Source organism: Moesziomyces antarcticus, assembly GCF_000747765.1.
Source record: "Moesziomyces antarcticus DNA, scaffold: scaffold_v10004, strain JCM 10317, whole genome shotgun sequence".
Classification (NCBI taxonomy): Eukaryota; Fungi; Basidiomycota; class Ustilaginomycetes; order Ustilaginales; family Ustilaginaceae; genus Moesziomyces; species Moesziomyces antarcticus.
This window is the reverse complement of record NW_014639006.1, coordinates 606,066-619,856: the sequence shown is the minus strand read 5'-3', so window position 1 is coordinate 619,856 and position 13,791 is coordinate 606,066. Positions and strand designations below refer to the sequence as shown.

Here is a 13,791-nt window from a genome sequence, read left to right as displayed (position 1 = left end):
AGGAACCTTCACTCATGAGAATGATTTATTGAAATCATCAAGAATCGCTTCTTGAGCCTGCTCGATCTGACGGCAACGACTGCGCTCGACTTATCAAATGTGCTCATAGCTTTGCAGCTGCGAGGATTGTTGGTGCGACAGCATGCGCTCAAAATCATGAACTGGGTTGGAGAAACAGGTTGGCGTGCGTTGCAACGCCGACTGGCGACAGCCGTTCTTGTGTCCCGCATCTGTGCGGGAAGAAATTCCAGCACTCGAGGCAGCAATCATCCGCCATGGCCAGCATCGCAGTCGCGTCGATCGCAGTCACATCTCGACGCATCTCGCGCATCAGGCATCAGACACGACATCCGAGTGGTTTTGAATGCAGCATCAACGTGTGCATCTGCATTGGTGTGCGACAATCGAGGCGCATTGAAGCTGGAAGAGGGCGTAAGCGACACATCGGCGACCACCGGGATGTTTGGCTGGACACATGGCTAGTCACCCAGAGCAGCCTTGATGCGTCGATGACCCGCTGCCCTGAGTTGCAACGCGCCGAAATCTGGAGCCCCCCTCGTCAGAGACTTGATCGCCAAGCGGCAAGCGTTACTCGTCTCGAGGAGGCATTCCGGAGCCGGGAGCCGGTGGCCAGCCCACGAATGCGCCGACCGGATGCGGTGCCGTCTTTTCTGCCGGTTGGTTGATCGGCAGATCCGAGATCCCTGTACGATTGAAGTGCGCAGCGACAAGACAAGGGTCAGCATTCTGTGCACGAATAGAACGGAACGATCGAGGAACTTACATCCTGGCTTCTTGTCTCGGTCGAGATCATCCTCGAAATCGTCCTCCTCCTCGTTGCTCGCTGTTGACTCGCCGAGCGCCTCTGCACCGAGCAGTTCTGCGCCTGCGACGCCAGCAATCAAGTCGAGTCCACTCGTCATCTCCCTCTCGGCCGATGCGCGCCCAGTCGCACCGGGCGCGCCTGCATGCTCCGCCAATCCTGTGTGAGCCGCTGCGTCGTGCGAGCCGGTCGCTCCAGTCTTGTGGTGACGCTTTCGGAGACTAAGATCCAGGCGACGGAATGCAGACTGCATGATCTGCAGTTGACGATTTGAAGCCGTGAATCGATTCGAGAGTTGCCGAAGCAGGTCGTAGGCTAGTACGAGAAGCTCTTGCGCCTCTTTGAGTATCGCGCTCGAGTTGGGATCTTGCGACGGATCCATCAAGCGCGAGGTTATGTAGATGGCCGGGATGAGACCGCGTCCAGTCTGGCTGAGTTGATAAGACATGACCGAGCCAAAGTCGGTGTAGTCGCCGCGCTGGATCATCTTGCGTTGCGAGAGCAGGAGCTCGCGGCACCACTTGACCATCTCGTCCCGATAGTCGGTTCGCGGAGGCTGGCGCGAGAGATTCGTGTTGGCCATGCAGAAGAGATGACGATAGATGAAAATCTTGATGAAGGCTGCTGTGGTGCGCAGCCTCTCCACGTGCGCATGGTACATTGAATCATCCTCATGCGATGTGGTCGGCTTGGGACAGTCAGCGTAATGGAAATCATCGACCAACTCCAGCTCCTCCTCGAATCCGATAGCCTCGTGGTCGGCCATGCAGCTGTCGTCGTGATTCTCGGACTGCCTCGGGCGTTTCGGCTTCTTGCGCATGACGCGCTCCAGAGCTGCCGATGAGCTGCACGCTGGAAGGTTGATCTTGTCGATGACGCGCTCCAAGACGCAAAAGAGGCGGATGGCCGCTCGATGCCAGGGTCGAAGCGTGCATGCGCGGTCGAAGGATGTGGCAGCCGGTAGCCTTTCGGTGTATTCGTCCGAGTCGACATCAATCTCCGGGACGTCAATGTCGGAGAGTCGGAGCATCACGGGTCGTCCATAGGCCGCCGAGATCTTGTCGCCACAGTAGATAGCCCAGAGCGTGCGTCGACGTGCCTCGATCTCGGATCTTGTAAACGCGTCCGTGTAGGTTTCGGCAGATCTGTGTAGTCCAACGTCGAAGCATTTCGAAACACAGCCGTTCATAAGATAGTGCGCCCTTGTCACTCCGAAAGGCCCAGAGGCACCGAAGCAGTAGTGGGAGAGGTAGAAGAGGGCCTGGATGTGGTTGAGGCTTGCCCAGTCTGTGTTGCGTGGGGCGAGCCTGCGAATGTCGAGGTAGAGCTCGAAGAAGCCGAAGTTGCGGCCCCATTCGGCTGCATGGCCACCCTTTGAGCTGCCGGCCTCTTGACGAGCGGCAACGGCGCAGCAGGCGATGACGAGGCAGACAAAGGTGGGATTCTGGCGTTCGCGCTCGTCCTTGAGCGAGGCGAGGAACTCGGAAAGGATGAACGTGGGCCAGAGGACGTAGGTGGTTGAGAGGAAGGTATGCAGGAGCGAACGTCGATGCTGCTGGGGGATCTTGGATCCCATAAAAGCCCACAGATCCTCGGGTGGTGGGCCGGCTTCAAGGTAGGTGGTGGCTGGCCGACTCTGTTCGTACTGTGCTCCATTGGCGTCCTTTGTGACTGTGGAGGCGACGGCGTGGCTCTGGGAACGATTGCGACGAGTGTCGGGAGGGATTGGCTGTGGATTTGCCGGCGAGGTTTCTGCAGAGGATGTGCTGGCGATGGAGAGCGTGCTCTTCGTCGGAATCTGCATGGACGGGATGCGTTCGGGAGTCGGTCCTGCGGCAGCATCGAAGGTGAAGGGGACGTTGAGGGAGGGAGCGCCCCCCAGAGACCAGTCGGCGGCGAGAGAGTCGGAGAAACCGCCGGTCGGAGCGCCGAGACCGGAGCTGGGATGGCTGGCGTGAGAATGGGGTGAGAGCGACTCGTTCTCCAATGCGAACATCTGCATGTTGACGCCGTCCTGGTTCTCACCCTCGAGGACCTGCCAGAGGGCGTCGAGGAACTGCTCGTTGGCGAGCTTGTGGTATTCGTGCAGGTAGGAGAGAGTGCCGAGGCCTGAGGACAGAGAGAGTGCCTTGAGATGGCCGAACTCGTTGCGGTAGATCGAGTCGTAAGGATAGGCGAGATACCTATGACGCTTTGGATCTGGTTTGGGAGGCCAGGCGACGGTGTGACGAGAGCGCTCATAGGGAGTGTTGGGCCAGGGAATGGCTGAGCCGGACCGTTGAGCCCTTGCATCGATGTCGGCGGAGATGTTGGCGTGATCGGCACTTGGATGTCTGGTGGGATGGTCGTGCATCCTGAGGGGGTATTCTGGTGCAGACCAAGCGTCTTGCTCGTTGAGCGGATCGATGGCTGCGGAAGAGGAGCGGCCTGCTGGATTGATGTATGTGGCATGGTCGCTGGGATCCTCGCCCGGACGCCAGTCACGGCAGACGAGGCCGAGGCTGGTGCAGTTCTTGCAAGGCCTGAGATCGCCGCACTTGATCTTGCGCGCCTTGCAACGGTTGCAGGCTTGTCGGACCCTTGTGCGCTTCTGAGCGCGATCGGCGTATGCACGCGCAGCGATGTCCTCTGTGTTGTTGGATCGGTCTCTTTTGGTCGAGGCCGAAGGCGAGGATGCGGGGCCCGAGGTGAAGGAGGTGGGAGATGGACCCGGCGTCATATTGAAGTGGACCAGCTGCTGTCAGGATGGCATGCGGTGCGATGTGCTCCGTCCTTTTGTCGTACAGGGCGGTTACTGCCGTAGACTCTTGTCAGTCAACGGTGACTGGCTGGATGGGGATCCGGAGCAGGAGAGGATGATGGCGACCTGCGCGGTGTCAAAGAAGCGGCAAGAAGGCAAGGGACCGATGTGCTTCAGCGCAAGCTTGGATGGTCGTGAGATGGTTGGAAGGATAGGATGATGTGGACGAGCGGGAAGAGCATGTCTCGCGGGAGGGTGAGGACACGGAAGTTGACCAAAGCGCCTCGCGTGGTTGGCTGGACGCTTGACTTGGTTGGCTGGTCGGCTGCAGGTCAAGGTGGAGGAGCGTTGCTCGTTGCTGGCCTTGGATTGATTGAATCGGAGACTTTGAACCCCACGCGGAAACGGCCGTGGCAACCCAGGCGCCCCTTCTGCCGGACTGCCAGCTTCGGCAAGCTCTCTGTCTCTCTGTCTCGCTTCGGATGCCGCGAGGGAGCGGGGAAGAAATCGGAAAATCCCCCCAAAAATCCCCACCATCGTCGGAATTTCGTGCAGAAGGAGGAGGGGCAGCAGCGGCAGCACTGGCGCTGACACCACGGCTTCGACAGCGTCTCAGCTGAGAGGAGGAGCTGCTGCTGCCGCTCATGCAAGGATGACAGAGAAGAAGGACTGGGCATTCCGTTCGCAGCTGTCGGCGTCGCACCGAACTATTTTCGACCAAGATGTTGCGGGCGGATGAGGGACGCCGACGGTAGAGCATAGCAGACCGGCGAGTTGGGCTGGCTGGCTTGCAGGGCTTGCAGGCATGGCGCTCCTCTTGGCTGTTGTGACGATGTGGGAATGGCTGGGAAATTGACCGCTCAAGCGAGCTCTACGCGGTTGGCTCCGAGCACAGCAGCGGTGTACGAATCTCCCACATGCATGTACGCCGGCCCTTCCGACGCGCCCTGGATGCAGCAGCGCCGAGACAGGCCCGCACTCCTCCCACTCTTCTTTGTTCACCTGTCGATGCGAAGTGCAAACTGCGAACAAATGCAGTTGCCCCACATATGCATGCTCCGAGCACCACCCCATCGCTCTCGCTGTCCGATTCGTCCCGACTCGGCAGCTTCATCGTGGCCAGCCAACACACGCGAACATGCTTCGCGTCATCGGAGCGCTCTTCGAATCGCCGTGCGTGTTTTCGTCTCTCCCCAAGTGTTACGGTCGCCCGATCCGAACCATCAGCCAAGCAATCTGATTTAAGAATCTAGCTCCATGTGTTGCTCTCGACTGCCAGATGGTCCCGGTCCTTCCGCAGCCGTGTCTGTGGACGCCGAGCAGCCCGGACGATGCGCCGCGCCCTTCGCAGGGTTCAGGTCCGAGAGCCGGACCGGCCAAATTAGCCATGCAGATCCTGCAGACGGCTACAGTAAACTTAGGTGGGAAAATCAGACTCGAATTCCACTCTGACGAGCGCACGCGGCGCGCCGAGTGTGGACCCTGGATTGCGGTGATCCCAACTGGAGCGAGGGTTCAACACGGAGACATCCGTGGGCAGCATCTGCTTCCCGAAGATCCGAGTGACGGCATCGCTTGACGGATGTTTCCGTGGATCTTCTTATCCGCTCCCATCGCTACCCGATGATGATCAATCGTTGTACCTTTCCATGCGGGAATGGAGCCAGCGTTCCTACTTTGGGTTGAGATCGTTGGCGATGAAATGGTCCACCCATGACGCAAGCGAGTCGTGCGTCTCGTCGGCGGCCCTGTCTCCACGACTCTCGTCACCGTTTCTGTACTTGCCCGTGCGCACTGTTGCGGCGATCCATGTCGCAGTTTGGCAAGGCAAGGATCAGGGCGGGACGCATCAGCATCGCCAAGACACATCATCGAGAGGCATTCTACTGAGCAACTCACCTAGCACCCGGCGCAGTCCGAGCTGCCAGGTTCCTTGGCCGAGGTCGGCTACGATATCGTCGCCCACCTAGTCGATTCGGAACGCCATGCCAAGCAAATTGCGCCCAAGGTCCTTGTCAGCTTCCGTCTCTGCACGCTGATCGATCTGGTACAAGGGTACGCACGATAATGTTTGTAAAGTCGCTCATAGACTCGTCGGCACCGATCATGCCCGCAACGCACTCTTGCAGAAACGCTGGCTGCGGCTTGCCACACACAATCGTCTCGCTGACTTGGCGACCTGACGCAGCTTCTAGCGCCGCCACGAAAGCGCCAGGCCCGAGCGAGAGCGGTCCATCCTGGGTCGGGCGATGATAGAGTGCTTTTCAAACGGTGGCGGAAGCAGAGGTCATACGGAGAGCTTCTTGTCAGACTGGGAATCGCTGGATTATTGCAAGCGCCCGACATGGACTTGAACGTACCGCGATGCGTCGTGATGAGAGCCACGCTTTGCTTCGCATCGTACTCGCCTGCTAGAAGCCTGAACGCTTCATCAAGCCACTTGCTCGTCATGAGCTCGGGGCAAAGGCCCACGACCACGGCGTCGCACGAGCGTAGCTTGGCTGCATTCTGCGCGTCGAGCCTCTCCGGATCGAGGTCGGCGTGCGCGAAGAAGCAGTCTCGGGCAAGCGTATCATCGCCTCGGAAGGCAGTCTGAGCCGATTGACTGAGGAGCAACAACGGTCGGAGCTTCTGACGCGCCACCAGCCGATACGCCGCATCGAGGCTGGTGAAGACACCGGAGCTGCCGACAAGCTCGGCGCCCAGACCGACGCGACGCAGGCGCGACAAGAGGGACGACGATGACTCCTTGCTCGTGTTGCTGCAGAAGCGGATGTTGACGCGGTCCGGCTGTTGTTGCTGCACGGCGCGCAACCTCTGGATTGCCTGGACCGCTCCCAATGTCGGCGTGTCTCCGATGTGGCAAGTGCCGTTGAGGTCGATCAGCAAATTGAATCGTGCGGACCTCATCGCGGCGATGCTGAAATATTGCGTCTGCAGGGAGTCGTGATTCGGAAGGAGGCCGACGGACGCGCACGATGGTCGATGAGAGTAGGAGCGTGAAAAACGGCACAGAAAGTGTTGGTTGCGCTTTCCAGCGATTTGCAGGTGGAGGTTTGGCGGCGCCTCCGACGCGTCGAAAAATGGCCGCTCGCTCGCTCGTTTGCCCGCTGCGTGGAGCAACAGACAACACCAAGCTGCGCGTGTCGGGAGCTGAGCATCGAGCGTAAAGAGCGTCGGCGGGTATCACCTCTCGCTGGTAGGTCGGAAGCGCTGGTAGAAGTCCTTCATCTTGGCCTCGCAGCTCTCGGAGAACGTCTCGGGGAGCTCGCCGATCTGCGTTGCCGGACTGCCTGCAAAGATGGAAAACGACGGCACCACCGTATTGGGCGCTACCACACTGCCGTCCAGGATCCTCGCGCAGTCCTTGATGATCACAAAGCGTCCAACAATGCAATTGGCGCCAATCTCGACGTGCGAGCCCACCGAAGCCGCCTCGAGCACCGTGTTGGCCCCCACCGACACATGATCGCCCACCTTCATCGGGTAATACGAAAAGACACTGCCAGATCCATCGACGAGGGTGCAGACCCATCGTCACAGAAGCGTCAGCTACGAAACCTGGATCTTACGTCGTCGGCACTCCACGTCCAAATGCTGCTCACCCTTTATACGTCTTGTATGGAGGTCGGATGACGCTCGATTCAGCCAACAGGCAGTACCGCCCGATGAAGATCGCTACCGACTGCGTTTGCTGCCCAGAGCCGGTGGAGCTTGAGGTCGAGGAAGCGGCGATTCGGCGCAAGTCGCCTCGAATGATGGCTCCGTGCTGGATGATGCATTTGCCTCCCAGGATGATATTTTGTGATCCCAGAATGGTCGCCTTTCTCGACACCTTGTTGCCCGTCAAAGCGGTCTGGATGTATTCGTTGGGGGCGTAGGCCGCCACATGGCTGATCGTGGGTGGCATGGCGGTGGTCAGACGTTGCCGTCAACAGAGCCAGCTTGTGCGACGGGACGCTTTGCGAACGTGATGGTAGCGTGATGCCAACACAGCTGGTGGGCGGCAACCAGAAGCTGCAGCCCCACCGTATCTCAACTTTACACTCGCAGGCCCGCCAGAAATTCGGAACTCGGCTTGCCACGCCTGCATCACGCCGCACGTCCCACCTGCGTTCGTTCCCTTCGGCCAGGCATCCTTGACGCCCTCCACGCCCTCACCTCGACCACGCCTCGTCGGCCCTTCATCCTGAACTATCGCACATCCGTCTTATGAGCTGCTGATCAGCTTCACCTCACAAGGATTTACCCCGACCTCCTACGACCCGTTGCTGCGCCTACCCTGCCACGCACCCGTCAACTGGCACAATGGACGTCACAAAGGCCGTGTCGGCCTACATCCAGCGCATGATCACCGAGGTCGCCGGCGTCAAAGTCCTTCTCCTCGACCAAGATACTACGCCGATCATCTCAACTTCGTTCACCCAGTCCTCGCTGCTGAGCCATGAAGTATATCTCACGGATCGCGTCGACAACCTCAGCCGCGATCGCATGCGCCATCTCAACTGCATCGCCCTCCTCCGTCCATCTCCCCAGTCCATCACCGCACTCGTACACGAGCTGCGCCAGCCAAGATACAAGTCCTATTGGCTCTACTTCACAAATGCTCTCTCAAAACAGGACATTGAGCTTCTTGCAGAGGCCGACGAGCACGAAGTCGTCAAGGAGATCCAGGAGTTCTTCGCCGACTACCTGCCCGTGAATGCCGACCTCTTTTCTCTCAACATCGACACTCCTCCCGCACGAATCTGGGCCGACAATCCTGCAACTTGGGATCAAAGCGCACTCGACCAGCACGTCAAGGGCCTCTCTGCTCTCCTTCTCAGCCTTAAGAAGAAGCCCGCCATCCGCTACGAGAGGATGAGTGGTCTTGCAAAGAAGCTCGGCGAAGAGCTCTCCGTACGTAACAACTTTTTCCGGCACGATCGTACGTGACGTTCCGTGTACTTTGAACACACCCCGTCTAACCCTGTCCGTTTCCCTCCAACGTCTCGTCTGCAGTATCAGATCAATCAGGATCAAGCCGGCCTGTTTGACTTTCGGCGAACAGAGAATGCGCCATTGTTGCTCATCCTTGACCGCAGGAACGATCCTGTCACGCCCCTGCTCACGCAATGGACCTATCAGGCAATGGTACACGAGGTCCTTGGGATCCGAAACGGGCGCGTCAGCCTCGCCGACGCAGACGGCGTTCGTCCAGAGCTACAGGTGAGTAATTCAGAAGGCCAACCTCGTCTTGCTGGACCGTCACACGCTGACACATGTTCATTTCCATGGTTGCTGCGATTGCCGCAGGAGATCGTCTTGTCGGGCGATCAGGATCCTTTCTTCTCGGCGAATCTGTACGACAACTTTGGTGATCTCGGTGCTTCCATCAAAAAGTACGTCTTGGAATACCAGTCGAGAACAGCCTCCAACGCTACCATCGACACGGTCGCGGATATGAAGCGCTTCGTCGAAGAATATCCCGAATTCCGCAAGCTCGGCGGCAACGTGAGCAAGCACGTTGCGCTTCTCGGGGAACTCAGTCGGCGGGTCGAGAAGGACTCGCTGCTGGAGGTGTCGGAACTCGAGCAGAGCCTCGCCTCCGTCGAGAGCCATGCATCCGACCTCAAGGCCATCCAAACGATGATCGAATCTCCCAAGTGCTCTGCAGATGCGAAGATTCGTTTGGCGATTCTTTATGCTCTTCGCTATCAGAAATTGCCCGGCAACCAGATTCAGAAACTCGTGCAGGACCTTCTCAAAGCCGGCGTGCCAGAAAGTCGAGCAGCACTGGTCTTTGTCATGCTCAATATCGCCGGAGCGGAACAGCGCCAAGACGACCTTTTCGCAAACGAGAACTTCTTTTCTCGAGGCAGAAGCGCACTCAAAGGCCTCAAGGGAGTCGAGAATGTCTACACGCAACACACGCCGCACCTCGTCCAGACGGTGGACAACCTCATGCGAGGCAGACTCAGAGACACCAGCTACCCGCTCGTCTCTTCCAGTCAGCATTCGGCGTCGATCAACCCAGCGGAGCGTCCTCAAGATGTCATCCTCTTCATCATTGGCGGCGCAACATACGAAGAGGCGCGCTCCATCGCGCTCCTCAACGCTCAGCATCAGCGTGGGGCACAGCATGGCGCTGCCCAACAGAATGCTGTAGGAGGCACTGTCGGTACAGGCACCCGATTCTTGCTCGGCGGCAGCTCCATCCACAACAGCAAGTCGTTCCTCGACATGATCCAGGATGCCGCTTCACGCTTCGACGCTCGCTTTGCGAAACCACCCGCGAATCTGGGCAGCGGTGGCCCGGCTCTCAATCTCAGCATCGGTCCCGTGCAGCTGGCCGTGGGAGGTGGTCCCAACGCATCCAGACAGGATGGCTCCGTGGCTGGGGCAGCTGCCAGCTTACTCGACCCGGAATACCTTGGAGAGGCGGCAAGTGGCGCCAGGGATCTTGCCACCGACATTTTTAGTCGCGTCAGAAAGGGTGTTGAAGGCACGATCAGTGGCCTTCAATGAGCAATCATGCAATACGACGTCGACACCATCAGAGTTCGCATGCGTGACGGCCCATGACTGACACAGCTGGACCGTGACTTTGCCTGAGACTCATATCCTGAAGAAACGTGAGCTGGCGAAAATCAGCCACCCAGCAGCCACCCTGGGTGGCTGGTGGGTGGCTGCTAATTACCAGCCACCTGGGGGGGGGGGGGGGGGGGGGTGGCTGCTGGGTGGCTCATTTTCGCCACCCTCCCCAGGTGGCTGATGGGTGGCTGCTCGTCGCCACCCACCCCACTTGTTAGGATATGACTCATGTTGCGAAGAGAGAAATGCTCGGCTTCTATCGACGGGCCAACAAGACGACCGCGCGCGCGAACGATTGGCTTAAGTGTCGAGACACTCACCAGCCCTTCTTCTCCTCCGCGATATGAATCCTGTCACCCGTGGAACTATGTTGCATCTTGTATGCGTCAGAGTTCCACGGGTGACAGGATCCGGTGTCATGCGTCCTCAAACTGTTCATGATCCCTTACTCGAGCGACAGCTCGGCTCGAGGTGGGTCTCGTGCACCTATGCACGCTCAGGTGATCACACCACCTCCGAATCATCCAGATCATGAGCGATGTCGGAAGCTAGGCCTGTTTGAGGCATTGATGATTCATGATTGTGAACTCGAGCAATGACACAAGGCAGCGGCAAACGTATGTGGTCATAGTCGTGACTCTGTCGCATCGCAAATAAAGTCACGAGCGAGTAAAGCTTTGCCTTGTTTCTACGCAGCAAGCCTCTCGAAGGCTGTTGGTTGGGTGTACCTCGCCACTGGAGTGGCCTCCTGAGCCAGCAATCCTGAGCAGCCACCGAGCTACGCCCCGATACCGGGAAATCACGATTGTGTGACTCTACTCGTAACTACCTAAGTTACCCACCCGCGGATTGTAGAACTTTGAAGCGTAATCCCACGCGCCCTCTCCCCCACGCCCCTCCCTGCCACCCGAGTTCGGGCCGTGGACCGTGTGAATCGCGCGTTGGTGGCTTTCCTCGTCACCACAAGAATATGCACACTCGGCTGCTCGCACACACCAAAGCCTGACGGTTCCCTCATGATGCACGACTCACTCCGGATGTCGAAAGAGGAAATGATAGACAGCTACGCATGACGATCCAGTTTGTGCAAAAATTTCGCGAAAGCACGTTCCTAGCTTCATCGGCATTGCGATGATCGAAATTTGTCACGTAGTATTAGCTTCGACACTGGTGTCCGGGCACCTTTTGCCGTAGTTGGAATTCGAGATCACGGACCATGAAATCATTTTCGGCCATGGAATCGGCGGGACGCGTCAGAATTCACAAAACGAAATCACGAATGAATGCTCATGATTCTCATTTGGGAATCATGAAAGTACTGTTTTTAAACGCAGGCAGCTACACGCATAGCGACAGAAAATGCTTGCTCGCATTCACCCAAGCCGGAACATGAAAGTTCGACGGGTCAACTTGCATTTGAGGATAAGTTATCTTCAAGGTGATTAAGTTGACTTAAGTTAACATAACTTAACTTAACCTCAATCATCTGTTCACCCTCATCTTTATCCTTTTTCCTCCATCTTCAACTTTTTCTGAAGATATCGTTCATCATGATTCTGGTGTTGGAGGGCTTATCCCCGTTTATTCGTTCCACAGAGCTCAGCAAGTTTTTATGAGTCAGATCAGAAATCGAGAAAATATGTCAACGATGCTAAAGGCAGTGAACGGGGCGAACAACAAAAAGGAAAGAAGTCGGAAAAAACACAAAGCAACTCATATCCTAACAAAACGGTAGCTCTGCTTTTCGCCACCCCCCCCCCGGGGTGGCGAAAATGAGCCACCCAGCAGCCACCCCTCAGCCACCCGGGGTGGCGGGTGAGTGGCTGCTCCTCGCCAGCTACCGTTTTGTTAGGATATGAATAGCACGAACAGTAGAGCAGCGTGTTCTTCCACCCACCTCACGACCTACTCACTCATGACCCGACGTCGTGACTTCAAAGTTGGCTCGGGCCTGAGGTGTGAGCTCGTTATGCAGGGAAGATACGTCTAACGTGCTTTGCAGTGGCCATCTTGGACGGAAGACTCGTCGTTCATATCGTAAAAATCAAAGGCACGCTTGGCAACAACGACACGTGAAAATGCATGCAGGCGCGTGTGTTTGACTGTGGAGGCACAGATTCATATCCTAAAAAGACGGGGGGGTGGCGAGGAGCAGCCACCCAGCAGCCACCCGGGGTGGCTGCTCGTCGCCACCCACCCCACTCATGATTGGCTTTCTCAACCACGCAGCTACACACATAGCCTACCTTTGTGCCATTCACGATTCTTCATGGGTTCGCCGCTGGACTGCTGAGCGACGAGGCCATACGCCGACCCCGTCACTAGGCGAAAGTGGCTGCTGCGTGGCTCACGACCGTTTGCTTCTTGCGACCAGTGTTGAGGTTCCCGAATTCGACAAAAGGTGCCTCTGGACGCTAGTCGCATTTCAACAAAGTCTCAGCGCATTATTTTCGTTGTACAAGTTCATGATTATTCGTGTGGCCGGCGCAACTATGACGAATTCTGCACGACCGATCGGAAAACAAAATGAGATATTTAGAAATCTTTGGGCATGAAGAATTAAAAGGATCATGTGAAGCATTAAGTTAACATGAAGATCACCCCCGGAGGACCTGTGTGATGCGCACGCTAGGTCTGAATGCGCCAAATGTAAGCTTTCATCAGGATAGTGATTCATTGATAGTAAATCACGACATGATTTACGAAGTACAATTTGTGAACACAAATTCTGAGGCGAGCCAAAACACAATTTCCCGCGACCTGCCCACCATTATGGACGGTCTTTTAAAGGCATTTAGTGAGCTAGAGGCCGGCCACTCTGAAGCAACACTTATTTCACTCTAGCCATGATTAATTCAGATGATTGTTCCAAATTAAACACTGAGGCTACAGTAAAGGTACTGGAGAGCCAGAGCAAAACCAGAGAAGTGAAGTCAATATTCAAGATAAAAAATTCAATCAATTAACTCAATCTAGGCGGCAATTCGCAAAGCGAGTTTATCATTCTTTTCAAATTAGTGATGTTGGTAGAACATGAACACACCGCGCACATCTGGACTGATGACGACACGAAGCATGCATCGATGCACTGTCTTGAACAGCCTCAAAACTTGGAAGGAAGAAAAAGATGCTACGTACAGGCATACGAAACGATGTCAAGATCATCCGAATTTTGGAGAGCGTGTGGTGCAAGATCAGACATGTTCAGGCTCGTCCCTGGAACTTTCAACCCGTCCCTGATTTACGGTCATCATTTATGATTGATTGTTGCACAAATGGGCCTGTTTCGTTCATGGGCCACTCACAGTATGAAGACCAGAACAACTCGCCCCTTAAGAGTAGTTACGAGGCAATACGATCCAGGAATTTGCACAAGGAAAGAGGTGACTTAGGGACTGCACCCACAATCAATTCGAACACAGGACTCAATGCAAGCATCATGTTTCAGAAGTCACAACTCTATTTCGTGAAAAGCAGAACTCAAAACCAGTGACCGCACACTCAGTCGGCTTCATGTAGGCTCGGAAACACCAAAGCTGCATGCTTTTCTCCGAGCCGAGTGGATTAAATCGTTAATCACGAAATCTTCAAAAAGAAATCCTCCGCCATTAATCATATCCTAAAAAAACGCGAGCTGGCGAGGAGCAGCCACCCC

The 13,791-nt window shown here is 56.5% G+C and overlaps 3 protein-coding genes across 3 annotated transcripts; 1 reads left to right on the top strand and 2 right to left on the bottom strand.

The window, feature by feature from the left end:
• Positions 1-588: 588 nt before the first annotated feature.
• PAN0_004c2345 (uncharacterized protein) lies at positions 589-3,542 on the bottom strand (the record flags this gene model as incomplete). Its single annotated transcript, XM_014802290.1, has 2 exons — positions 589-704; positions 785-3,542. 2 exons carry the CDS (start codon positions 3,540-3,542, stop codon positions 589-591), a joined length of 2,874 nt encoding a protein of 957 aa, XP_014657776.1.
• Positions 3,543-5,235: 1,693 nt separating this feature from the next.
• On the bottom strand, positions 5,236-7,473 carry PAN0_004c2344 (dynactin subunit P25; the record flags this gene model as incomplete). The annotated part of the gene is made up of 6 exons (XM_014802289.1): positions 5,236-5,357; positions 5,463-5,529; positions 5,627-5,823; positions 5,924-6,483; positions 6,754-7,065; positions 7,169-7,473. The coding sequence occupies 6 exons, from the start codon at positions 7,471-7,473 to the stop codon at positions 5,236-5,238; spliced, it is 1,563 nt and encodes a 520-aa protein (XP_014657775.1).
• A 398-nt stretch (positions 7,474-7,871) lies between these two features.
• Positions 7,872-10,070, top strand: PAN0_004d2343 (sec1-like protein; the record flags this gene model as incomplete). Its single annotated transcript, XM_014802288.1, has 3 exons — positions 7,872-8,462; positions 8,565-8,771; positions 8,859-10,070. 3 exons carry the CDS (start codon positions 7,872-7,874, stop codon positions 10,068-10,070), a joined length of 2,010 nt encoding a protein of 669 aa, XP_014657774.1.
• Positions 10,071-13,791: the final 3,721 nt, after the last annotated feature.